We start from the raw sequence: 26,294 nt of genomic DNA, 5'->3' as shown, positions 1-26,294 counted from the left end.
GGACATGTGATGCTCTGGGAAGCAAGATATATATTCAATATATCTTGAATATATTTCAAGATATTTTCCTAAAGGAGAAATGGAGAAACATGTTTTTAGAAGCAGGAAGCAGCCCCAGAGTCTTTCTTAATAGCCCCCAAGCAGAAACTGAGGACCCAGCTTTTAGAAATGCAGATTTGTTAATCCATTCAAGACATGAACTTTTGAAACTCCCTGCAGCAAAGGCAGAATGATAGGATTAGAAGCAGCCCCTCACCCAAGATTCAACAAAGGATGAAAGCCATTAGGCACAATAGAAATTGTGCCTTTCAAAACACAAGCCCCTTCATTGCACCCCCCCCAGAGCAGTCCAAACTTCACCTGGGAGCTCAGATAAACAATGAACCAGAGGTTGACTAGATTAGCTCAGACAAGCACCTACGATTTGTATTTCCTTTTTTGCATATAGAGCCAGCTATGACCCCTACATAACCCCTACATGACCCCATAGGAATCTGACAATGGCCAATAGAATATTAAAGGACATGTTCTTGCATAGGAACAGGAAGCTCAAATACAAAGCCCAAAGAAGGTAAAAAACCCACCCACTCTCAACTCCATTTTGTCAGCTGCCCAGAATCACACGTGGTTCTGCTTCATCAATAAACCATCTTTTCAATCAGCCTCCATGTTTACAGTGTCTTTCTCCCAGCTTGGAACTGAACCAGATGGTTATTTCTTCCAACAATTGGAAAAGGGGTAGCTATATCATTCGTGTGGTAAACCAAGAAGGGATATAGTGGGGAGTGTGTGTGGGGCATAATGAATACAAAATACAAAAAGTCTAGTAGAGTAAATTTATGGCAAACACGTTGCTAAGCAAATGCATGAAGAAAAAGCGAATTGTTAATAATGAAGGCAAAGAGTTAGAGTTATGGCTGGATCAGATGAGACTCTGGAAAGAAAGAGATGAGACATCAGAATATGGAAGTGGTAAAAAGAACGTTGGTTTGCAGGAATAGAAAGATACAGTGAGGGGAGGTAGTGCAGAGACATTCTACCTCTTTCCTTTTTATCACTTTCCTCATTCCTTCAATTTAATTCGGGTACAATTCCTAACTCATTTGCTACACTCTATATAGCACTGTTTATGCATGATTGGTGACCTGTACTCAGGGTCCCTACTAGGTTTGGCCTCCTTGTTCCAACAACATGAATACCCAGGTCTACTTCCCTATTGCCTATTCCCCCTCTCCTGGAAGAATGAAATATTTTGAAAAATATTAAAAAGGCAGAATATTATATTTCCCTAAAGGAGAAATATGTTTTAAACACAGAAAGTAACTCCTTGCCCCCAGCAGATATTTGGTGCCCATTAAGAAAGACTGGGACAGGCTATCTACAAGGCAAAAGACCTCCAACTCCAGATTGATGGGATTAAGACATGACCCTCCAGGACATAATAGGATTAACCCATCTAGCAGCAGAGCAAACATCAACCAAACCTGGGACTCAGACAACCTACAAAATTAGCTATGGCCCCTACAACAGCCAACAGCCACGTTCTTGCACAGGAACAGGAAGTTCAAGTTCAAAGCCCAAGAGAGGGTATAAATACCCCCCTCTCTCAACTCCAGGTGGTCAGCTGCATCAGGACCATCAGGATGGTTCTGCTTCATCATTAAACCATCTTTCCAATCAGCCTCCATGTTTCCAGTGTCTTTCTCCCAGCTTGGAACTGAAGTAGATGGATATTTTTTCCAACATCTATAAAATGGATCAACTCAAATTCATTTTCTTGCTTTGAGCACAATGAAGAATTCGAACTGCATGCTCCTCGCTTTTGGACTGCTCATTTGCTGCTTTCAGGATGTCTCTTCTGGAGATAGGTAGAGAAGACCTTTCTTTTCCCTCCACACCTACGTGCAATCTGCTCGCAAATGCAAATTCCCCTTCCAAGATATGATCACATTAACAACAGATTTGATGTTGGAGGGGCCACCAGAATATGTCATTCACTATATACAGAAGCCATTTTCTGGAATGAATCATCCAAAACACACAGAATAAAACTTCCTTTTCAGCAGTATTCCCAGTTAGTCCTTAGTTGTGTAGGAAGTTAGCACCCACCCCTTTCCTAGAAGAATGAAATATTTTAGGAAATATTAAAAAGGCAGAATATTATGTTTCCCTGGATGAGAAATGGAGAAGCATGTTTTAAAGACGAAGCAGCTCCCACCTTATTGCCCCCCCCACCCTTTGTCAATGGGCCAGAGGCAGAAACTCAATTCCCTCCCATCTGTGTCAATGGACCAATGCAACACAATAGGACCCATCTAGCAACAGAAACTAAAACAATAGGACCCATCTAGCAACAGAAATTAACACAATAGGACCCATCTAGCAACAGAAACTCACCACATGGCACCTGGGAAGATTACATCAGCCAGCAAGGCTAGCTAAAACCCTCAACCCCTGGGAGTTTGACAACCAATCAGGATACTCTTTCGGGGCCCCAGGAAGTTCAAAGCCAGAGAGGGCATAAAACCAGGGGACTCGCTGCATCTCGCCCCTTTTCTGTTCGGGAACTCAAACTATGTGATCCTGTCTATCATTAAACCATTTTTCCAAGCAGTCTCCATGTTTCCAGTGTCTTTTTTCCCACTTGGAGCTGAACCCAGAAGGATAATTCTTCTAACAGTTGTGAGGGAACCATTTTGGGATGGATGAGCATTATTCAAATATTGGGGGGAGATTCTGATTCAGTATAAAACTAAATGCGAGTAGAAGCTTTCATGCAGTTTTGTGTATAAGCTTTCCTATGAATAATATATTCTTCCTAAAACCTGTTGTGTCCGGCGCGCTGCCTGATGACAGGAGCACGCATCCTGATTGGTTGTAGCAAGCGCGGGAGTTTTCGCGCTTGCGGATTGGTTAGTTAATTTGACAGCCGGGTATAAAAGGCTGTAATTTTCCTCAGCTGTTTTGTTCTGTCAGTTTTAGTGTTACTGCGTTAAATGAATGAAGTTAGATGTTCCGAGTTGCCTCGTTATTGCTACCCCCAGTATTTAATACTGGCGACGAGGGTTGAGGATCGCTCCACGGCCTGCACAGTACCGTCTCCATGAGTTTTGCCACCTTAGCGCTCGAACAGTGTTATTGCTGTGATGGCCCCGCCAATCTTCGCCCCTTTCGATGCGGCTACTGAGACCTGGGACGCATATGAAGCATGTTTTGAATGTTTTTTAGAGGCCAACGATTATACTGACCTATCCAGTAATTGGAAACGGGCCCATTTCTTGAACTCCTGTGGCCCTGAGGTATTTGCTACGACTAGGGCATTATTAGCTCCTTTGCCTGTACACACAGTTTCCTGGGAGACATTGAAGGAGAAACTTAGAAACCATTATTTTCCTACACCGTCTAGCATCACACGCCGTTTTAACTTGCGGCAAGTGCTTCAGGAGGAGGGGGAGTCAATTAACCGCTATGTGGCTCGCCTAAGGACCGCTGCTCTCGATTGTGAATATCGGGACTTGGATGACGCTTTGGTAGAGCAGCTGGTATGCGGGGTCAGAGACATTAGGCGGCTTTTGGCTAAGAGAAACTTAGATCTACCTACAGGCATAGAGGAAGCCCAGGCGGCAGAGATGTCAGAAAAATCCACTGCTGATATTCGGAAATTTCATTCCCGTTGCCCCACCTGCTGCGACTGTACACCTGCAGGAGTTGCCTCTGATGAAACCTCTGAGGAGGAGGCAGATGTCAGTCTTCTGAAGGCCACCAAAGCCCGGGGTTCTGGCCAGGGGCCGAAGAAAAAGCCTCCTGCCTCTTGTCTTGGCTGCGGGGAGAATCACCCAAGGGCTTCCTGTCATTTTCGATCTGCCATTTGTCACTATTGTGGCAAGCAGGGCCACATTGCCAGGGTTTGCCGTTCTTCACCCAAGCCTACCTTTGCCTCCAAGCCCAGGCGTCCAGCGAATGAGGAGTGTTTTGCCATTTTTCGTGGCCGCCGGGTGGAAGATGTCACCGCCCGCCCTGCTGTATCTGGGGAGTCTAAACTATGGATGACTGTCAAAATCGAAGGAGCTGACTGCTGCATGGAAGTCGACACGGGGTTGTCCAAGTCTATTGTGTCCTGGAAAGTGTTGAAGTGCCTAATCCCCACAATTCAAAAGAGCCAGCTTCGTTCCTGTCCTGTCAAACTGCGGGACTATCAGGGAAATTACATCCCTATCCTGGGGCATGGCCGATTCCTAGTAGAGAGAGGGGTTCGCGGGGCGTCTGCCTCTGATTGTAGTCGATGGGTCCCTTCCTAGCCTTCTCGTCTTGGATTGGTACCGTTCCCTGGGGTTGGAAATTTCGGGAATTCACTCCATGTGTGTGGATGAATTCTCTGCCTTATCCTCTGAATTCGCTGATGTGTTTGAGGACTCTTTAGTATACAGGCTCCCCAATTTCCCTGAACCTTGACCCTGGGGTGGCCCCGATACGTCTCAAGCCTCGCCGGGTGCCACTGGCCCTGCGTCCTAAGGTCGATGCCAAGCTGGACAAGCTCATCGCCCAAGGGGTTTTAGAACCCACCGACCATTCTAGATGGGAGACCCTATTGTGATACCGATTAAGCAGGACGGATCTATAAGGAATTGTGCTGATTTTAAATGCACGTTAAATAAGGCGTTGCAAGCTAATCCATACCCGGTAGCTGTTGTACTTACTTCACTCCCTTGGGCCGGGCTCCATTTTTGCTAAATTAGATTTAGCTCAAGCGTACCAGCAGCTCCCAGTGGATGATGCTTCTGCAGAAGCCCAGACCATCATGACCCACCGGGAACTCAAACTATGTGATCCTGTCTATCATTAAACCATTTTTCCAAGCAGTCTCCATGTTTCCAGTGTCTTTTTTCCCACTTGGAGCTGAACCCAGAAGGATAATTCTTCTAACAGTTGTGAGGGAACCATTTTGGGATGGATGAGCATTATTCAAATATTGGGGGGAGATTCTGATTCAGTATAAAACTAAATGCGAGTAGAAGCTTTCATGCAGTTTTGTGTATAAGCTTTCCTATGAATAATATATTCTTCCTAAAACCTGTTGTGTCCGGCGCGCTGCCTGATGACAGGAGCACGCATCCTGATTGGTTGTAGCAAGCGCGGGAGTTTTCGCGCTTGCGGATTGGTTAGTTAATTTGACAGCCGGGTATAAAAGGCTGTAATTTTCCTCAGCTGTTTTGTTCTGTCAGTTTTAGTGTTACTGCGTTAAATGAATGAAGTTAGATGTTCCGAGTTGCCTCGTTATTGCTACCCCCAGTATTTAATACTAAGTTACTGTTTTTTTGTACCTCAGCAAAGAGCAACAGATGCAGAGCAATGTCCAGATAGCCCTCGACTTACAACAGTTCACTTAGTGACTATTCAAAGTTACAAGGGCACTGAAAAAAAGAGATTTAGGACCATTTTTCAGACTTATGACCAATGCAGCTTCCTCATGGTCACTGTGACTTATATTTGGATGCTTGACCACTGACTCACGTTTATGACCGTTGCAGTGTTCTCGGGTCACGTGATCGCCTTTTGCAAACCTTCTGTCAAGCAAAGTCAACGGGGAAACCAGATTCGCTTAATAACCCTGTTATTATTTTAAGAAACGCCATGATTCACTTCCCATACGTGGCCAAGGAAAGTCGTAAAATGGCGCAAACTCACCTAACCAATTTCTGACTTGGCAACATAAATTCTGGGCTCAGTTGTGGGGGTAAGTGGAGGACTACTTGTACACGGGAACTGGGATAGATTTGAAAAAAAAAAAAAATACACGAAAGTCCCTCACGCGCGTCTGAGGTGGGAAGGAGAATACGCGCGCCGGCCGGGGGTTGGAGGAGCTTTTGAACTGCGCATGACTTTCCTGGCGGGAGGGCGCATGCGCATCGCCGCGGTCGAAGCCCGGGATGCTCCCTGGTGCGGGCGCTACCTCCTGACGGGGCTTGAGGAGGGTTGGGAAAGAATGGTGTGAGGTGGGCCGCGCGTGCGCAGTGGCGTCCCGCCCGGTGCTGCCTGAGGAGTGAAAGGCTGACGGGCCGCCGCGGACCCCAGGAGGCCTGGGCTGGCAAGTATCGACGGCCGTCTGGGCTGGCTGGCTGGAGGAGGGAGGCGGCCTCCCGGTTTTCTTTTCTGGAGTCCGTCTCGGGCTTCCCCGGATTGCAGATTTCCCCGCTTCGCTTTCCCCCTTTTTTTGGGCCACTTCGCGTCGTCCCCGGCGGGCCTGACTACAAAGCCCATCGCCCACTGCTTGCCCGCCTTTCCTGGGTCGTTCCCCGTCCGGCTGGGCAGGAGGGATGCTGTGGTCCCTTTCTGCCATTGCCGGGGAAACCGGGCCGCATCTATCTCGATCCCTGGCCACCAAGGTGTAGTGCATGGGGATGATGGGAATTGTAGTCCTTTGGAGACACCTGGACGCGGACCCCCGCCCCCCCAAACAGTTTTCATCGATACTTATGTGCAACGCTGTGTTTTGAGGGAATAATAATAATATCTTTTTTCTAAAATTTTATTTTGTACAATTCAAGGCAGTGTTATTTAATGCTCCTGCTTCCTGTTTTCCCACAACAACAACAACAACCCTGTGAGGTAGGTTGGGCTAAAAGAAAGCAGCTGGCCTCACAGGTTTTCATGTCTGATTAATAATAATAACATCACCCACAATCTTTCTATTTCCTTGGTGCTCTCTCAAGCTCTCAGCTTGGTTGTTTACTTGCGGACATTTCATTACTCAGCTAGGTAACAACATCATTGTTTGAGACTCTCTCTCTGCTACAGGTAGTCCTCGACTTACAGCAGTTTGTTTAGCGATGGCTCGAAGAACTGTGGCAAGAAAGGTTGTAGAATGGGGCAAAACTCCCTTAACAAACGCCTCACTTAGCAACAGGAATGTTGGGCTCAATTGTGGTCGTAAGTCAAGGACTACCTGTATTGGAGTCTCCATTTCTTCTCCCCATGTCATTTTCCCCCCTTCTTCAATTACATCCAAATCCTTAAATTTGGAACCTGCTTTGCAATCCAGCACTGCTGCACCCTAATACTTTTTGGAGTTGAAATTTTTCCCTTCTCTTTTTTCTGTTTCCTCCATTACTTTGAAGCTTTCCCCACCCTGTGGGGAAATGTTTGTTTATAATATTTTAAGGCACTCCATTTGCAGAAGTTTCCTTCTCGTTCAGCAAACAAATAGACACTGTTAGCAAGTAGTTCAGATGTCAGAGAGATGGTCTGTTGCAGCACATCTTCTGAGTTAATCTCCTTGTCAAAAGGAGTCTAGTGCAGTGATTAGAAGCCTACTAGAAACTATCAGTCATGAAGTTATTTTTTCAGGCTTTGCTGCATCTACTTGCACGCAGATTGTCCAGTAAATTTAGTTAATATGATTTTTCTCAGAACCAGATATTTCTGTTCTGGGAATTGGGGCAATAACACAGACATTTATGACGGCTTCAGTAAAGTTAAAATAAACATGTTCTAAAAAGTGGCATAGTACCTCTAAACTGAAACATGATTTCAGTTGCATTTCAAACATTATTTTAAACACAGTACTCGGGAGTAATTCTGTCTTGGCAAGAGGATGAATGAGTACTGTACAGCACGCAGTAGTAGTTCTGTTCCCAAATGACATGATTTAGTGAGAGGTTCCTACATATTGTAATGCTTAAGGTTGTATTTCAAAGTACTAGAGTTGAACAGTTCTTTGAGACTGAAAGTTTTCCTTATAAATAATCTCAGACCTTTGAAAATTTGTACTTCATCCTTTTCTTCTAAGTCTTATTACTGCAACTGCAGATAAAATAGTTCTGGTTTGAAATATGAACCATTTGAGAGTTAATTTGGAAGAGGTTTAGATTGAAATTCAGTACATGTATTGATTTATATTTTCTGTAATGTATATATGGTTCTTGTGGAGATCTGAATTGATTTATGACAAAATAAGCTTCTTCATATTAAATTTTATGCCAGGTAGCCTTGGTATTTATAGGAGAGGTCACAGCCTGATGTTTTAGAGCCCTGTATTACTTTCCCTTGGCATCCATACCCTCTGTTATGGAGAGAATATTATGAGTAATTATACTATCTTTAATTGAATTTACTAATTAAATCAAATTATTTTTTGTCTTGACATGAACCTCTTCATTAAACCTTCCGTCTTGCTTCAGGTTATGATTATTTTAGTCTCTAGAAGCAGTTTTGTTACCACCTCTTCAAATTGTTCCTTGATGCTATTCTAGAAATTAACCCCGGAATCATGATCATTATCTTTAACCCAGACAAAACGAACGATTAGAGCAATCTGTTGGTTTTCCCTTTTCTTCTGTAAATCCTCAAGTTAAACATCTAAGCATCATTTTTTCATTAAGCTGAATGATTTGAACAAACCATCATTTGAAAACAAACCTCAAATCATGATCTATGACTGTTTTTAGCCAGTCATAAATTATAATTTCATAGTTCAGTAACTAGAATGAGACTAAACATTAATGATGGTTTGGTGTAATATCTCAGGGAAACTGGTTTTGCAACTCTTCTATGTACTATTCTGTAATGTTAATTCTCTGTAAAGTCCTTCTACATACTAGCTAACTCATATTAGTCTGTAAAGTGATTAGTACATTGATAGTCCTATATTTAAAAAATTTGCATATGCCATATAAAGATCTTAAATTGTATTTTAACTTCACAGACAAAAATGAGAAATTATTCAGTTAATTGTTTGTTAATAAAAGATCCCTATTCTTATTTCATTGGCAGCAGCCTGATTTCTTTGGAGAATTCTTCTCATAGTATATCACCATTTGCTTTGCCATCACTTGCGCTCTAAATTAATTTTTTCTTTGGTTTACTTTGTTCAGTAGTATTTTGGTGACTCTGAAGCATTGTTCTAGTTGTAAGAACTTTGAAAAATATAAGAAAAGACATGTTTGAAAGATAAAATTCTAGTTGTGGATACTTTGTAATTTGTGATTTTTTAATTAAAAATGTTTGAATGCTAAGTAAAATATACATGCATATTTATTGGCAATAGCACTTAGACTTACGGAAAATAAGACCCTGTTTTATATTTTTTTGAACTCTGAAATAAGCGCTTGGCCTTATTTTCGGGGAGGTCTTATTATTTTGGGGCTCATGGAGGAAACCAGAGGAAATGGCAGGGACTGGCTGCACATGTGTTTAAATATTTTTGGGGAGGGCTTATTTTCAGGGGGCGCTTATTTTAATGTATGTGCTCAAAAGCCCAGTTGGACTTATTATCAGGGGATGTCTTATTTTAGGGGAAACGCTATATACTGCTTCATAGTTCTTTACAGCCCTCTCTAAGTGGTTTACAGAGTCAGCATATTGCCCCCAACAATCTGGGTCCTCATTTTAACGACTTCGGAAGGATGAAAGGCTAAGTCAACCTTGAGCCTGGTGAGATTTGATCTGCCAAACTGCTGGCAGCAGGTGATCAGCAGAAGTAGCCTGCAGTACTGCACTCTAACCATTGCGCCACTGTGGCTCATTAATTTATAGAAACATAAATGAATAACATAAAATATGTCAAAAAAATGACAGAAAGTAAAGTAGAGAACCAGAATAGTTTGAGCTGGCATCTCATTGGTACTGAGAAAGGGGTTGACATGTTTGTGGGTGGTATTTGTCTCACTTGTGTTTAATGGAAACCATCCCTGCTGAGCTGTTGTGACATCTTAAATTTTTTTTGCCATGATTTTATATATCATCCACACCCCAAACATGAGACTTGAATATTTGGAGCATTGTATTATTTGTTGTTGCTTCTTCTTGGAATATCTTAAGCACTGATGTTTATTGTGGTCTGGAAGAAGCATGTTTAAAATGATTTAATATGGTCTTGGAAAGTAAACATTTTCATGATCCATATGAATTTAAGAATGATTAAGGACAAATATACTCCATTTATAATTATTTTTTTTTTGCTTTAATTTATATGCCGCCCTTCTCCGGAGACTCACGGCGCCCTACAATGCGTTAAGCAATAACCTTCATACTTTTGTATATTTATACAAAGTCAGCTTATTGCCCCCACAATCTGGGTCCTCATTTTACCTACCTTTGAAAGGATGGAAGGCTGAGTCAACCTTGAGCCTGGTGAGATTTGAACTTGCAGTAATTGCAAGCAGCAGATGTTAATAACAGTGCTTTAGTCCACTGTACTATCAGGCTCTTATCATAACATTAATTTTGTTGCTTCACTTACAGCTATCTTTTTTGTTCTTTTGTCAGATTACCAATTTCTCATGTTTTCACAATGAGACAGGCCTGGGGTCATTTCTTCCCTACACCTTGTAGTTGATAGTTTTAGATGTCGAGACAATGCTGGTGTAGATATGGCAGACAGCGTCAAGATCTTCCTTAATGATCTTATCAGGGTAAGTACTTCCTTTTATTCTTGTTATACAGGACAGTGCATTTAAGATAAGATTGGATTTTAGAGTGTTTCAGCCATTAACATTTATGTTAGCTCCCATAAATCTGTCTTTGGTGGTATGAAGAAAGGAAGTTTTAGGAACCTGTAGGACTTCTTTCACAAACTATGTGTAACTAACAAGTAAAATCCATTTCAGCACCAATTCTAACTCTGATAGTTTCTCAGCATTTGGGTTAAGCTCAAGTGTAATATCCTTGTGTCTAACTATGATTCATAGTAAATGGAGAGTTTCTGAACTGTGATGCCATTATATTACTGATCAGATAATGAATATCAGAATAACAGAACAGAATAACAGAATTGGAAGGAATCCTATACCATTTCTGACAAGTGGTTGACAAGTCTTGCTTTAAAGGATTAGATTTAGCTAGAAAACCACTGGGTAGTTGCTTAGATATCTTATTTAGAAAAAAATCAGGAGAAACAAGATGTCGATGAAGATTCTCAGTCACCCAGGTAGAACTGTTTGATGAATCATGACAATTGGTCAGCAGAAACAAGAACACCTAGAGCAAGTATCCAACTTATCTCAGACATTTGAAGTATCTAACGGGATTGCATTTTGACATTCAGTAGAATATCTTTAGAAGAAAATATGCAGGCAACAGATGTTTAAATTTGAATTTGCAGCAGAGGTGCACAATCTGTTTTGAGTCAGGGAGCGCATTTTGTTTTTGAGTCAAATGCCAGGGTAAACATATACTTCATTTAGTTTCTGGTTTTCACTGAATTAAATTAATGAAATACAATTACTATTACAAGCTTTTATTAGTGAAATAGTTACAAACAGGCTTTCTGAAGCTTCAGATTTTGCTGCTCTGACATACAGATAGTCCTCACTTACCAATCACAATTGGGACCGGTGGCTCTGTCATTATGTAGTATGGTCATTAAGTGAAACATTAAATGGCTGTGCCAATTTACAACATCAGTTCTGGCTGCTGCCAATAAGTATATCACTGTAGGTTGTTAATTTTAATGTAACGTGACCACGATTGGTAACTTCCTGATGGCTTCCCCATTAAACTGTTGGAAGCCAGCTGAAAAAGTCGTAAATGGTGTTCATGTGCCTGAAGGGGATTGTGACAACTGCAACTTCAAGGAACAGCTACAAATCTTTTTCAGTGCTGTCATAACATCAGTCACTGAATGAGTGGTTGGTAAGCGTGCACTATCTGTAGTCCCAATACTGAAGCATCTAACTTTTTATCATTTGCATTTAATACTTTTGAAATACATTTTCAAAATCTGGATTTTTCATACATGTTGGGGATTTGGAACTATTTGCGGAATTTGAGTTTTGCTTGTCAGAAGCCAGTGGGCAAAGTCGCAAATGGTAAATCCATCATTCTGGGACTCTGCAGCTACTGTAAATAGCTGCTGGTTACCAAATTTTGATCATATGACTGGAGTTGCTACAACAATCATAAGTGGAAGGACTGGTCATAAGTCACTTTTTTTAGTGCTGTTGGAATTTTGAATGGTCACTAAATGAACGGCTGTTGGTTGAGAAGTACCTGCATACAGACTTGAATTGTATACTATATGTTGAATTTAGATGTTTATGTCTCTAGGGAATTAAAGATTCCATATGGGGGATCTGCACAATCTCCAAGCTGGATGCTCGGATCCAACAGAAAAGGGAAGAGCAGCGGAAAAGAAGAGCAACTAGTGTGCTTGCCCAACGAAGAGCACAAAGCGAAGAGAGGAAGCAAGAGAAGTAAGTTCCAAGCTTGGGAATTGTGTCGTGACCTCAGTAATCATCTATCAGTGTTTTATCAACAATAGCAATAGCACTTAGACTTATATACCGCTTCACAGTGCTTTTTACAGCCCTCTCTAAGTGGTTTTACAGAGTCAGCATATTGCCCCCAACAATCTGAGTCCTCATTTTACTGACCTCAGAAGGACAGAAGGTTGAGTCAAATTTGAGGCTGGTGAGAATTGAACTGTTGGCAGTCAGCAGAATTAGTCTGCAATACTGCATTCTAACTACTGCACCACCACCAAGATGGCACTGAATCCCTAGAAATCACTTCTGCTAGCATAGTCATAAACTGGATCCTGCAAATTTTAGTAGGGATTTTTATTTTATATTGGCAAAATTAAATGAGGATTTTGAAATATTCTATTATGTGGATCTCTCAGCCAGTGTCATTTGAGGGACTGACTATGTTCTATATAGCTGTTTAATTTCATCATGGAAGCCACTGGATTCTTTGTAGGAAGAGACTTGGAATGAAGATTTTAAGATAATAATTTTAGTCTCCAGCCCAGTAGCTTCTGTAGTTGTAATTCACGTTTTTTAAAAAAGTTGACTTTATGAAAAAGAAATAAAAAAGGCTGCAAAGGCTGCCGGGAAGAAGAGAAGCCAAGGAGGCTGAGAATTTTTCTTTCCAAGAGGCGGACTCCTTGTAACTGGGAAGGGGAAAAGGAGAATTGAGGAGAATGAAGAGGAACGCCAAAAGCTCGTCGACTATGTCTACTACGCCATCCTCTAAAAAGCGACCACAGCTCCTGACGAGTCATATAATACCTGTAAGTGTTTCGTCTGTGTTGAAGAATTTGAGGAGGATAAGAGTACTATGAAGTGCTCCCTGTGGGACTCGCATGCTCATCACAAGTGTCTGGGGTTAACCAAAGGTGTTGCCCAGTTTTTACACTCGACTTCCCTAACCCAGTTTGTGTTTCCGTTGTTTTGCCCTTCTTGTAAGCTTAAATTTGACAGATTCATTGTTTTGTTTGAACGGGTTGACCGTATGGAAGAATGTTTGGCGGCCTTAGAAGAAAAGGAAAGGATACAGAGCATTGAACCATCAATTTCCTGCAATTCCAATCTGAATCGCCGGCCTAAATTGCAGGACGTTGTTAAGCCCATGCATGACATCTGGCTCCACATGAAAGACGCGATTGAAAGAGAAAAGAAATGACCCAACGTGATCTTATTCGGATTGGATGACTCTGATGAATTTGATGACATCACCAGGGTGTGCGGCATTATCAGCAGTTTCCAGGCGTCAACCATTAGACCCAACAAAAACGTACACGTTTCCCGTGAAGGCCCTGAGTATAAGAATAATGACGGCTCAGTGGTGCCACGGTTTTTGCAAAGTAGTTTGCAAGAATGAAACCTGTAAACGGGAGTTCATATCCATGATAAATTTGTTTGCCAAAAGCAGCGTAAACCATAAGAAATTACATTCGCAGCCTGATTTGTCCGTCCTACAACATATCCGCGCTCAAGAGCTCCATGCAGAGCTTAAAGAACGTTTGGACAAAGTGAAACAGATCTATATGTCGACTACCGTGCTGACTGTATTAAACGTAAGAACATTGGCCAAGCCCTAACATTCATGCTTCTGTTCACCAATGTTAGGTATGCACACCCTCCATCTACTTAAGGTCCATTCCTACTGGTTTAATGTGTAAACTATTTAATGCAAGAAGCCTCGCAAACAAAATGTCTGAATTCCTTTTGCTCCTGAACACGTCTCTTTTTGACCTCATTTTTGTTTGTGAGACTTAGTTGAATGTGTCTTTTCTAGACACTTTTTTTTTACTGCAAGTGATTATCACGTTTTTCGGCCTGACCGTGAAAATCACAGAGGTGGTGGTGTTGCACGAACAACTGCTTTAAACTCAATGTAAATCATTCTAAACTTGACTGTAAAAAATTTGATTTCTTTAATAGAGTTGTCAAAGTCTGGAATGCCCTACCTCAGTGATGGCTAACATTTTTGTTGTCGTGTTCCGAAAGCGCGACAGCACCCATAATTCAATTCGCGTGCAACCCCCATGTGCCCTCCACATGCACGCCCCCCACCACGCATGCACCCTGCCCCCCCCTTTGCCCATTTTTGGCTTCCAGGTTGGTGCAGGAGGCCTTTCTGCCACCCCCCCCCTCCGATTTGGGCCTGGAAAGCCACCTGCACCAACCTGGAAGCCAAAATGGGGTGCTGGGGGCAATGTGAGTGCCCCTTGCTTATGTGCCTCCCTGCACATGCGTGCACATGTTCCCCGCATGCACCCTGCGCATGCGCGGCAGAGACCTGAAGACCAGCTGGCTGGTGCACGCACATGCATGGTGGAACTCGGCTGGGGCGACAGCTGGCATGCTCGCAGAGAGGGCTGTACGTGCTACAGGTTTGCCATCATGGCCCTACCTGATTCAGTTGTCTCAGCTACAAATTTTTGCAATTTCAGTCACAAATTGACTTCTGTGGACCTTACTTCATACTTAAGTGGTCAGTAGAAGGGGCGTGCATAAGTGTACTAACGTGCTTATTGTCCCTGTCATTGTATTTTTATTCTCTTGTTCTTGTTTTTGTTTGACAAATTCCAATAAATAAAATTAAATGAATAAATAAATAATTCTTAGGTGCTAAACCACATACAGTTCTACATATATATCTGTATGATATTGAATAGTTGAAATGATGAATGTCTAGATAGGGTTACCTAACAACAGAGAAAAACAAGGAAAACTGGAAACTTTTAAAATAGGGTGGTTGTTATTTTTACCAAATGTGGCTCCCAACAGTTTGAAATTTAATGAGAATAATGGAAATGTACCAGTATACTTTTGCATTTTTATGGTTGCAAATAGATTGAAACTACCAAGCTGAAATAATCTGCTTCCGTATCAAGCATTCCCATCAGTTTCTGTGTTTAAACAGATATGCTTTTTGAAAATACATGTAGTTTTGATTTTTGCACTTTCTTTTATTTTTCTTTAGTGAACCCAGGATAGTAAGCCGAATACTTCAGTGTTGTGCGTGGAACGGAGGTGTATTTTGGGTAAGAATATTTGCGCTTCTTTTTTGACAACAGCAACATAATTGAATCAATTGCTTTGTTCTTTTTGCAAATATACTTACTTGCTTGAACTTTTTAATTGGATAATGCTGCAACCTGAAAAGCAAACTGAATAGTGATTGAAATCATTACTATTTCCCAGATAAGAGATAGTTAACATTTTGTTAGCCTTGGTAGATGCAGTGTTATCCCAATCATATTTTAATATAAATATAAATAAAAATAGCCACACAATCCCAGGAAATACATGTTTGAGTTAAGAAATGTTAGCAGCCCTCATCCATTTTTGCCATCTCAATAGCAATAGCACTTAGACTTATATACCCCTTTTCAGTGCTTTACAGCCCTCTCTAAGCGGTTTACAGAGTCAGCATGTTGCCTCCAACAATTTGGGTCCTCATTTTACCTACCTCAGAAGGATGGAAGGCTGAGTCAACCCTGAGCCTGGTAAGATTTGATCTGCCAAATTGCAGTCAGCTGGCAGTCAGCAGAAGTATTCTGCAGTACTGCATTTAAACCACTGCGCCACTGCCGCTCTCAAATACATCTTTTACTGGGATTGTGGAGCTATAGCACTGGGCAAGTCCTAAAAAAGGTACAGTTTGTTTAAGGGGGTGCTTACTGATATGGAATGTAATCTTACACCTTTTCTAAAGCACCTTTTTCTTTTGGATTTAAAGAACTTTATATTCTTAATTTCAGTTAGGGAAACTTAGTAGCTCTGTGTTTATAGCATTTTAGTGTTTCTTTTTGCTGTGTTTTTCCCGGTTACAATTTCCCCATAAAACTAAGGATGAATGTGCTGGAATTGTCATATTAGTAAAGATAAATTATTCATATATTTCCTTGTGTATGTACTTGGGGAAAACCATGAAATATATGCTAAGGTATCAGGATTGAAGCTCAGTTGTAGAAAACAGAATTGCATCTTCTGGAACTTGGAAAACATTCTTTCCCCATTGTAGCATGCACAATTAAAAATAGTGGTTAAAACTGAATTGCTGTGTGTTTTTTTTAGCTTAGCCTCCTTTTGTTCTACCGGGTGTTCATCCCTCTGCTTCAGTCAGCAACAGCACATGTAATTGGTAAGTATATTACTGTTTAAGACATTTACCAAGTAAATACTTCTTTGTACCTAATCTAGGCAGTTATGTTATGATAGACAAGTGTACAATTGCTTGTATTGAATCTATCCTACTCTTCTCTTCCCTTGCCCTCATATTTTCAAACTTGGAACATAGTACTTACTATATTTGTAAACATGAAATAACGCTCTTGAATGAAAGGAAGCTATAATTATGGTCCTGTCTACATTTAATGATCTGTCGCCTACTTGTGATCAGTAGATGAGATTTATAGAGGGAAGATGTATTTTCTTTTTCTGGTATGGCAGTTCATGTCAAGCCCCTAAATTGTAATGAATCCTTTTTCTTACCACCATTGAACATGCTCTCTCTGTTTTGAAAGGGGACCCGTCATTACATGGTGATGTCTGGTCTTGGCTGGAATTTATTCTCACCTCCATCTTCAGTGCCCTTTGGGTCCTCCCCCTCTTTGTGCTCAGCAAAGTGGTCAATGCCATTTGGTTTCAGGTAAATCGTTTTTTTGAAGAAATTGAATACTGGCCTAGCTCTTCTTGGCTATCTACATAAGCCATTCCTTGATATACAGATAGTCCTTGTCTTACAACCATTTGTAGTGAACATTCGAAGCTACAATATCACTGAAAAAAGTGACTTACAATCGTTCCTCTCATTTAGGACTGTCAGAGCATTCCCACAGTCATGTGATCAAAATTTGGGTGCTTTGCAACCGGCCTATATTTATGATGGCTGCCATGTCCTGGGGTTAGGTGCCTGCCATTTGCAACCTTCCCAGCCGGCTTCCAACAAGTAAAGTCAAAGGGGGAAAGCCAGATTCGCTTAATGACTGCATAGTTCACTAAGTGCAGTGATTCGCTTAACAACCATGGCTGAAAAGCTCTTAAAATTGGGCGTGACTCATTTAACAACCAATGTGCTTACCAATGGAAATTCTGGTCTTAAATTGTGGTCATAAATCAAGGACTACCTGTATTGTACTGTGTTTATGAGGGATATTCAAGACAACAATCTTCTTCCATTTTGTTCAGAAGTAAGTCTGATTATTCTGTTTCAGGACATTGCTGATCTGGCATTTGAGGTGTCAGGAAGGAAGCCGCAGCCTTTCCCCAGTGTCAGTAAAATCATTGCCGACATGTTGTTTAACCTCTTACTGCAAGCTCTCTTTCTCATCCAGGTAAGAGTGGGCATAAAAACACTCAATCTAGATTATCCAGACTCTTTAAGAGTAATAGACATTGATATTTGAAAGACATCCAAATGCAGAACCATACATTTGGCAGACCTTACAAGAAATAAACGACAAGGTAGAGAAAAGCAGAGAGGACTGGGAAAGAAAAAGGAATGAATTAAGCCATATTTTTATAAATAGGTTGCTAGCCACTTTGATTTATGTGGTAGTTCTCTCCCAGTCACAACCTTTGGGATTATAGATTAACGCTACTACTTCTTCAAAGCTATTTATAATGGAGAGTCCTCCTGCCATGCAAGAGAGAACTACAGGCCAGGTTTGTTGCTCAAATGTGCATAGCTGGACTTCTAGCCAAGAATGATGGTCATGGACTGTGTTGCCCTTGGACCTGAGATCCAATGCTCTAATATTGGGAGCGGAGCAGAAGGTATCAAGGGAGAAGAGAATCGAGTATACAGTCAAACCTTGATTTATGACCATCCTTGGACCAGAATTTCAGTTGTAAATCGAGGCCCCATATGACCAGACTCAATAATATAATTGTTTTTTACAGAGGTTGTTAAGCAAATGCAGTCATTAAGCAAACCGTATGGTTGTAGGTGGAAAGCCACTTTATCCAATGGATCGTTCTTGCCAGAAAACTGCAAAAAATGTCACGAAGACCAGTCATACGATGCTGCCACTGGTCATACATGTGAGCCAGTTGCCAAAGGCCAGAAATACAACCGGGAGTCCTGTGGCAGTCATAACTTGGGGGATGGGTCATGTGTAATTTGAGTCCATTGTAATTGCAAATGGTCATTAAGCGATCGGTTGTAAATCAAGGACTACCTGTACTGTCCCTTCATTCGTTTAGTTTCTTGGGCTTTTCATAATGACTAAAGAATTGGGCTTTTTAACGAAGTACAGAATTGTGTTTTCTATGGAAGGGAACGGACTTTAAAATTGATTTCTTGCTTTTCCCAGGGGATGATTGTGAGCCTGTTTCCTATTGATATCATTGGGCAGTTAATTAGTCTGCTTCATATGTCGCTGCTTTACTCACTGTATTGCTTTGAGTACCGTTGGTTTAATAAAGGTGAGTCCAGCTGGCTTTCCCCTGTGTAACTAATTAAAAAAAAAATCCTCTCATTTTCTTCTTAAGCCTGGGGGTTATTTTGTGCACATGTATACAAATCCCATCAAACCCTCTTCCAGTAGAATCTTTGGAGATTCTCCAGTGGCAGAAGCAGAACTGAAAAATTAAGATTAAAATTATTTTCTGCCTGCTGGTGGTGTGGCGGCTGGAGGTCTCCGTTATCAACAGTGATCAGTAAATATGGATACATGGGTTGGAGGTGTAGTCACATAATACTTCCTAGAATGTGAAGTAGGAAATACTGGGATCGTAATTCTTGAAATATGAAATCCAGTATTATATCACAGCATTAATTCTTTGAACCATGTGTTTTGGGTTTTTCTCTTGCCAGGAATTGAAATGCATCAACGATTATCCAACATTGAAAGGAACTGGCCTTATTACTTTGGATTTGGGTTGCCACTGGCCTTTCTCACTGCAATGCAGTCTTCTTACATTATCAGGTGACCTACTGAGAAACTGGAGACATGCCATCCTTTTTCTTTTCAGTGAGAGGGATAGTAGGAAAAGTAGGTAGGGAATTACTGGAAAGAGACCCGGTGTAAATGATAATGGGGAAGGAGAACAAGAACATCCCTCAGAGCAGTGATAGAAGCAAAGCCTTTGAAAAGCTGGTCTTGGGGTATTGTTGTGAGCCCTTGAAGATTTAATTGAGATGTATGGCTTTTTCCTTCTGGACATCCATGATGTGTTTTTCTATTTTATTGTGTCCTCCTTTTAAAAGTGTAAGCCAGTGGTGGGACTCAAATTTTTTTACTACCAGTTCTGGGGGCATGGCTTGGTGGGTGTGGCTTGGTGGGCGTGGCAGGGGAAGGATATTGTAAAATCTCCATTTCCTCCCCACTCCAGGGGAGGGTTACTGCAAACTCCCCATTTCCTCCCGATCAGCTGGGACTTGGGAGGCAGAGAATAGATGGGGGCGGGGCCAGTCAGAGGTGGTATTTACCGGTTTTCCGAACTACTCAAAATTTCCACTGCCGGTTCTCCAGAACTGGTCTGAACCTGCTGAATACCATCTCTGGTATAAGCCACCAGAGTCATCCATAGTCGGGCAACCTCTAAATCATGAGTGAACGAATGAATATTTCATGATAAAGTGCAGGAAAACCAAGACACTTTTTTATAAGTACAGTACTATTTCCTGTTTCCAGTTATGCCAGAATATTAATCTGGGCAGAACTTGGATGCTGGCCTTTCCTGCTACTGATTGAGTCATTCCATGTGTCAGCTATAGGGGACAAGAGGGAGCCTACTATATAAAAACTTAGATGGTATATAATAAATTATCATATAGGACAGGGGTGTCAAACTTGTGGCCCACAGGCCGGATGTGTCATGCACTGGCCATGCCCACCCCCAGCTTAGGGAAGGGGGAAAAAAGTCATGATATGTCACGTGATGATGACCTGACGACACAAGTTTCATACCTCTGATATAGGAGAAGCTATGTTATATTAAGTGGCAAACTGCATGACAAAAGATGTGGATACAGCATTTGGATGCTGGATATTTGGATTGTTCTTTGTTACTTTGTATTTATTTATTCAGTTTATACGTTGCCCATTATTAAATTTATGTCACCCATCTCATCAGTAAGGCGACTTTGGGCAGTAAAAGATAAATATAAAAACAATTAAAATTAAGAAGAGGTACATAAAAACTAAGACCAAGGTTGCTTTCAAAACCTCATAATGTATGAGCAATTTTTTCAGTGATTGAAGGAGCATGTAAGTTAATAAATACAGTCTGAAGTCTCCTAAATTTAAGGCACAACATTTGGAAAAAACTGGTTCATTTACTAAACTGTCCTCTTCATTTTCCAATACACATGTATGCATGTGCAATGCATATATATGGGTGGTTGGATTCTCAGATCTTGTTAACACATGGTTTATTCTACCTAGAGTTTATCAAAGCAATGACACTTGTTTCAAGTATAGCTCTGAGCTGATTACCATAATTTAAAAACCATAGTGCAATTCATTAATTTCTTGATAGCATAAATGCTTATAATGACATGTTCCACTTGATTGAGTCTAAGGATGTAAAAAAAAAAACCTGCACTAAAATAGAAAGGAAAGGTTTATGTTCACCTCTGTACTCTGCATTAAGACTTTTCATCCACATCATATTCTGTATTCTCCCTTTTTAAAAAAACTCTGCAGAGAGACTTGTATCACATCTTCTATTTTCTCTCCCCGCCTCCTTTCCCCACAGCGGCTGTTTGTTCTCCATTCTTTTTCCTCTATTTATTATCAGCGCCAATGAATCCAAGACACCAGGAAGAGCATAGTAAGTACCCATTTCCTTTTTCAGCAGATGTTTTTATGAGTAAGGAGAGAATTACGGTCTACCTAAAATTGCTGATTTCTTTTTTCTTAATGGTCTCACTAGATATTTTTTCTTGGTGTTGAAAATGAGGTCATCGAGATTAGTGGTTTGTGGACCTCTAGCGGGGGTGGGGGGGTTGCGATGCTATCACAAGGGGTTCATGAAGATGAAGAAATGTTATGATTTAAATCTTGAGTTAAATCTTGGGGGTCCCTGGCCATAATCAATGGGTACAAAAGGTATTTAAAGATGATAGTGGTGAAGAAAAGGTTGAGAATTATAGAAATTATAGAAATACTCAAGTATTTATCTCAGTGATCTAGATAGCTTTGGAAACAGCTGACTGTTATTTCAAGATGTTCAAACTTGAATGTTGTCTTCCACATCCAAAGTTTGCTGTATTAGGTCCATAAAATTAGGGTTTTTCTATTTATGATTATTTTACTTATAATTATTAGTTATATATTTTATTATTTATGATTGATGGGGAGTTGTATTATGCTTGCTTTTACAGTCTTGATTGGGAAGAATGCCAGTGTCTTTTTTTGACATGAACAGTGCTTGGCAAACACATATTAACTGATAAGGGCCATATTCAATATTCATGTCAAAAATGGCAGAACAGTGATAGCCCAGCAGTTGTGAAAAAAGGAGATATTGAGGGCTGCAAACCTGCAAGATTTTACATGAACCCCAAGGTTGCCCATTTCCTTGCTAGAGTAACTGAGTGCCTTTCAGCTAGAGTGAGAAATAAAAGAATATTTTGCTATCAGGAAAAGATGCAGATAATCCTAAACTTATGACAGTTTGTTTAATAATAGTTCAGTTTAACGATGGACTCAGAAAAGGGCCATAAGGCAGATGTGTTGCTTAATGACTACTTCACTCAACAACTGAGATTCCATTTTGGTTGTCAAGGATTACCTGTATAGGTAAATGCTTCTGCCCCAGTGAAGTAGATTATACATTTTTTGCCCTGACAACTATGGATAATTAGTGTAAGCAGAAAAGATTCTACTACTTATAAACCTGTATTGCTTATAAACTTCTAAAAGTCTAGATCTTTTAGACCTAGGCTGAGGTCTAAAAGTTTTATTATTTATTTATTAAATATGTTTGCCGCCCATCTTGCCACAAATCTGCATAACTGACAAAAGATTTCAGCAGTAGAGAAAAATGGTAAGAACTGTTCTCTGACATCAATAATTGGTGTTAGGCAGATCTGGTATGTTGAAAGGATCTAATGCAGAATGTAGGGAGTTTTCGACTTAGGACCATAATTGAGCCCCAATTTCCATTGCTACGCAAGATAATTGTGTAAATTTTGCCCCATTTTATGACGGCAATTGTTAAATTAGTGACACGGTTGTAAAGCAATATTGATTTTGCTTGTCAGAAGGTCACAAAAGGTAATCACATGACATCGGGACACTGCAACTGTCAGAAATAGATGCTAGTTGCCAAGTGTCTGGATTTTGATCACATGACCGCAGTAGTCATGTGAAAAACTTCCAAAAGTTTTTTTTTTCTGTGCCATTATAGCTTCGAACGGTCACTAAACGACTGGTCGTAAGTCGAGGAATACCCATATGTCCACGAATTAAAGTGATCTTAATAGAGTTTAAGAAACTAATAGAGGTTGTCTTCTATTCCAGCCACTTCCAGCTACGACTCTTTTCCTTGGTCGTCTTCCTTAGCAACAAGCTATTTCATAAGACGGTTTATTTTCAGTCCAGCCAGAGCAGCTCTTCGTCCGCTGATCGACTGCCCTCGCCACGCTCCTCACCTGCTCGACTGGCACACTGAACCCCAGAGCAGGAAGGCGGATGAGAACCGTTGTTTCTGCGATTCTGAAGTGGGCAGGAAACAGTCTGCCAGGGGTGGGGGTGGGGGTGAGGGGCTTGTGCATTTTCCCTTGTGATCTCTCTTTTAAGCCCCAGTTGGACATTTGCATCTCACTTAGTGGTAGATTGAAATACTTTGGGTGGGCGGGTGGGCGAGTGGGTGGGAGGAGCCTGGATTTTTAACTTTTGTGAGTTTATTTTGGAAGCCAGGTTCTATGCTTGTTTTTATAGTGTGTAATGAGCCTGTTTCTGTGCACTTTTTTGTATATTTCCTTACATTTCCCAGGATGAATGATTTTTGTAACGCATATTGTCGTAGCTTTCTGATGCTGATGGGGTCTTTACCACAAGTGTTGGATTTTTCTCAATGGTCGCAGTTCTTTATATGGTTACCTCAGGTCAGGATTTTGTAATCCCCATTGTATGCTGAAATGAAAAGTGGATCATGTAACATTTGGGCAAAGTTAAGATTTGTGGGGGTGGGGTGGGAAGATGCTTCTTGCTGGCATCCGGTGGCCTCTCTTAACTTTATTTGGTTTTTTTTTTATTTTGAAGGAATCTGCTTTTGATGGATGCAACAAATTCCTAATCTTAAGGACAGAATGTATTGTTTTGTTTTTTACTTATATCCTTGGAGCTTTTGAAAAGCACCTTCTGAACATTGAAAGGGAAATTTGAAAAGTGTACGGGTAAAGTCAGGCACTGAAGCGAAAACTTGTTAATCCTTGTGTCTGGGGTTGAAGGGTGACAATATACTGTTAAAATTTTGCAAGAAACAATGCTTCTAAGGAACATATTTATGGATCCTGGGGATGGATTATGGGGTGGGGGAGGACTTGTACACAAGGGAGATTCTGAACTGAATCTATGGAGAAACAGGTGTTGGGGCTGGTGGTTACAACAGGGCTTATGCACAAGTCTACACAGGGGCCACTGGTGCTAAGCCCAATATGGAGAAGAGAATTTGCTAATGTCAGTTCCAAAGGCCTCCAACTCAAATACTGATAGGAAGCCTGACCTGGAATTATTGTCCCAGATGAATGAGAATGATGTACACCAAAGTGCTCCTGTGTGATTGTAGCTGCAATTGAAATTAAGGACTCCTCAGCTCAGGATATGTGAACTTCATATGTATTCATCTGTCTGTGTGTGTACATACGTAATTGTGTATGCACAAAGAAGTATAATGTGGTCCTGATCTTAGGCAGTATTCCTTATGCATGTCAGTTTGTGTATGGCTAAACATTACGAGATTTTTTTTTAAAGAAAAAGCCCTCTGGTTTTTGTAGAACTGAAGTCAGTCTACAGATAAATGTTTTCTCTTGTATTTTCACACTGAACCATTAAAGGAAAATGGGATATTAAAAAAAAGACTAATTGTGTGACTGAATCATGAAACTCATTTTGATGGGGATGGGAGAATGGCAGAATAAAAACTAAAACTTTCTGCAAACTGCTTCATAGAATTTCTGTTCCTGATTCAAACTATTCTGCTTGGGAAATGAGGAAAATTATGGTTTCCAGGGAATGAGGGAGAATTGTATAAATGCTAAAAAATAAGTAGGGATGTGTATATAGATTTTTAAAAAAGAATGGTATAGGATTATCTGCTTTGAATGTATTAATTTTTGTCTTTAACTGCAGCATTTTCAGATGCTGCCCAATAGACATCATGAGAGCAATGCAAGAAATTCATTTTCCAAAAAAAGAGGGGGGAGGCAGAATCAAGTGAGGAAGAGAATTCTGCTGCTGTTGATACAGTGCCTAAAATTATGTTATTATTTATTACAGTTGTTTATATCTTGCTTTCAAAAAACTAACAGCTGTCATTAGGGAAGGACTGAGGTAGAAGGAGCAAGAGAAGGTCAGAATGCTCAGAGTTGATGTATTGTAGAGCATTTGGAAATCATGTGTATTATACTGTAAAGAATACCTTTGAAAGATGTTTGAGCTGCCCTTTAAGCCTGGTAGAACCAGGTTGAGAACTGGATGGGGGAAAGGCCAAATTTTAATTTTGATAACGTTTGATAACTCTTGGGGCTGGATGGTAAATTAAACTTGGGGTAAATACAATTAATGCATTTGCACAAACAAATCACTTGCATTGGGGTTCTTATAACATACAGAACTATCAACTTTCCACAGCATATTAGCCTATGTAGTTGCTTAGTGCAAACACAGCTTCCCCCTTGGGACCTTGCTTATTCCCATCTTATCTTAAAGTCTTTGTTCTTTAAAATGCAGACTCATCCAGAGTACCCACTTGTTACTCTGTCTCATTTTGAAGAGGAAATGGAAAGGAAGTGTTTTTGGAGCTGCTCTTAGTGTTGGGTGTTGGGCAAACGATACCCCAAGCTATCAACAAAGTATGCTTATTCAGGAATATACCAATTGAAATCGGTGGCATATCTATTTCCTCTAATAATAAGCTGTGAGCGATCAGTCCCCTGCAAAACAGCCCTTCAAATGCGCCCCGCCTCCCGCACATGCGCGTGTAACTGCCCTCACGCTCCCCACACTTTTGGCAAGCGATGGCACGGTGGGCCTGGCAGGCCCGTTTTTCATCCTCCCTAGGCTCCAGAGGCTTTCTAGGAGTCTGGGGAGGGCAAAAACTGCCTCCCCTCCCCGGAGGCCCTCCAGAGGCTGGAAATAGCCTGTTTCCGGACCTCTGGTGGGCCCGGAACGGCTTAAAATCAGGTGGCCGGCGCGCACATGTGTGCTGGAGCTGAGCTAGGGCAACGCTTGTGTGTCCACAGATACGGCTCCACGTGCCACCTGTGGCATGCTTGCCATAGGTTCACCATCAGGGCCCTATACCTATACCATTTCAGACAGGTGGCTGTCCTCCAGTTTCTTAAAAGCCTCCAGCGATGAAGCAACCACAACTTTTGAAGGCAAGCTGTTCCACCGGTCAATTGTTCTCCCTGTTAGGAAATTTCTCCTTAATTCCAGGTTGGTGCTGTCCTTGGTTTGGTTTCCATTCCATAGTTCCTTGTCCTGCCTTCTGATGCTTTGGAAAATAGGCAGACCCCCTCTTCTTGGCGGCACCCCTGAGATACTGGAAGACTGCTATTCTGTCACCCCTAGTCCTTTTCATTAAACTAGCCCAGGGATGGGCAAATGTGGCTCTTTTACAACCTGTGGACTTTAACTCCCAGAATTCCTGAGCCAGCTTGGCTGTCTCAGGAATTCTGGGAGTTGAAGTCCACAGGTTGTAAAAGCCACACCCCTGAACTAGACATGGCATACCCATGCCCTAACTTCAGCTGGTGCGGTCATCCTGATGGGATTCTGGCAGTGGCACGCGTCCCAGTTGAAGGGCGTCAGACTGGGAAAAGCCGCCAGAACTCCAGCCACATCCTTCAATCTGGCGGTTCAGATGCGCTCAAGGGGATCCCGGCCGCGA

The 26,294-nt window shown here is 41.3% G+C and overlaps 1 protein-coding gene across 3 annotated transcripts; it reads left to right on the top strand.

The window, feature by feature from the left end:
* The first annotated feature begins 5,889 nt into the window (after positions 1-5,889).
* EI24 (EI24 autophagy associated transmembrane protein) lies at positions 5,890-24,259 on the top strand. 3 transcript variants are annotated; one of them, XM_034421917.3, is made up of 12 exons: positions 5,942-6,089; positions 6,550-6,606; positions 10,264-10,409; positions 12,043-12,188; positions 15,205-15,265; positions 16,302-16,368; positions 16,751-16,875; positions 17,441-17,560; positions 18,542-18,653; positions 19,045-19,156; positions 20,931-21,005; positions 22,700-24,259. In XM_034421917.3, exons 3-12 carry the CDS (start codon positions 10,368-10,370, stop codon positions 22,848-22,850), a joined length of 1,011 nt encoding a protein of 336 aa, XP_034277808.2. In that variant the 5' UTR covers positions 5,942-6,089; positions 6,550-6,606; positions 10,264-10,367; the 3' UTR covers positions 22,851-24,259. The 3 variants fall into 3 exon arrangements, with proteins under 3 accessions (XP_087731950.1, XP_034277808.2, XP_087731951.1); XM_087875824.1 differs by lacking the exon at positions 6,550-6,606 and having other exon boundaries at positions 5,890-6,085; XM_087875825.1 differs by lacking the exons at positions 5,942-6,089; positions 6,550-6,606 and adding an exon at positions 9,872-10,128.
* The last annotated feature ends 2,035 nt before the right edge of the window (positions 24,260-26,294 follow it).

Source organism: Pantherophis guttatus, chromosome 9 (assembly GCF_059756535.1).
Source record: "Pantherophis guttatus breed Tessera chromosome 9, ASM5975653v1, whole genome shotgun sequence".
NCBI lineage: Eukaryota > Metazoa > Chordata > Lepidosauria > Squamata > Colubridae > Pantherophis > Pantherophis guttatus.
Note: the sequence above shows the minus strand (reverse complement) of the source record. Positions and strands in the feature narration are given on the sequence as shown.

What these genes read in the sequence shown, in the direction of transcription:
- EI24 (XM_087875824.1), top strand. Translation starts at nt 10,368, where the DNA reads ATGGCAGACAGCGTCAAGATCTTCCTTAATGATCTTATCAGG. An exon ending in TCCTTAATGATCTTATCAGG is followed by an intron (nt 10,410 to 12,042) that starts GTAAGTACTTCC and finishes TTATGTCTCTAG; the next exon opens with GGAATTAAAGATTCCATATG. An exon ending in GGAACGGAGGTGTATTTTGG is followed by an intron (nt 15,266 to 16,301) that starts GTAAGAATATTT and finishes TGTTTTTTTTAG; the next exon opens with CTTAGCCTCCTTTTGTTCTA.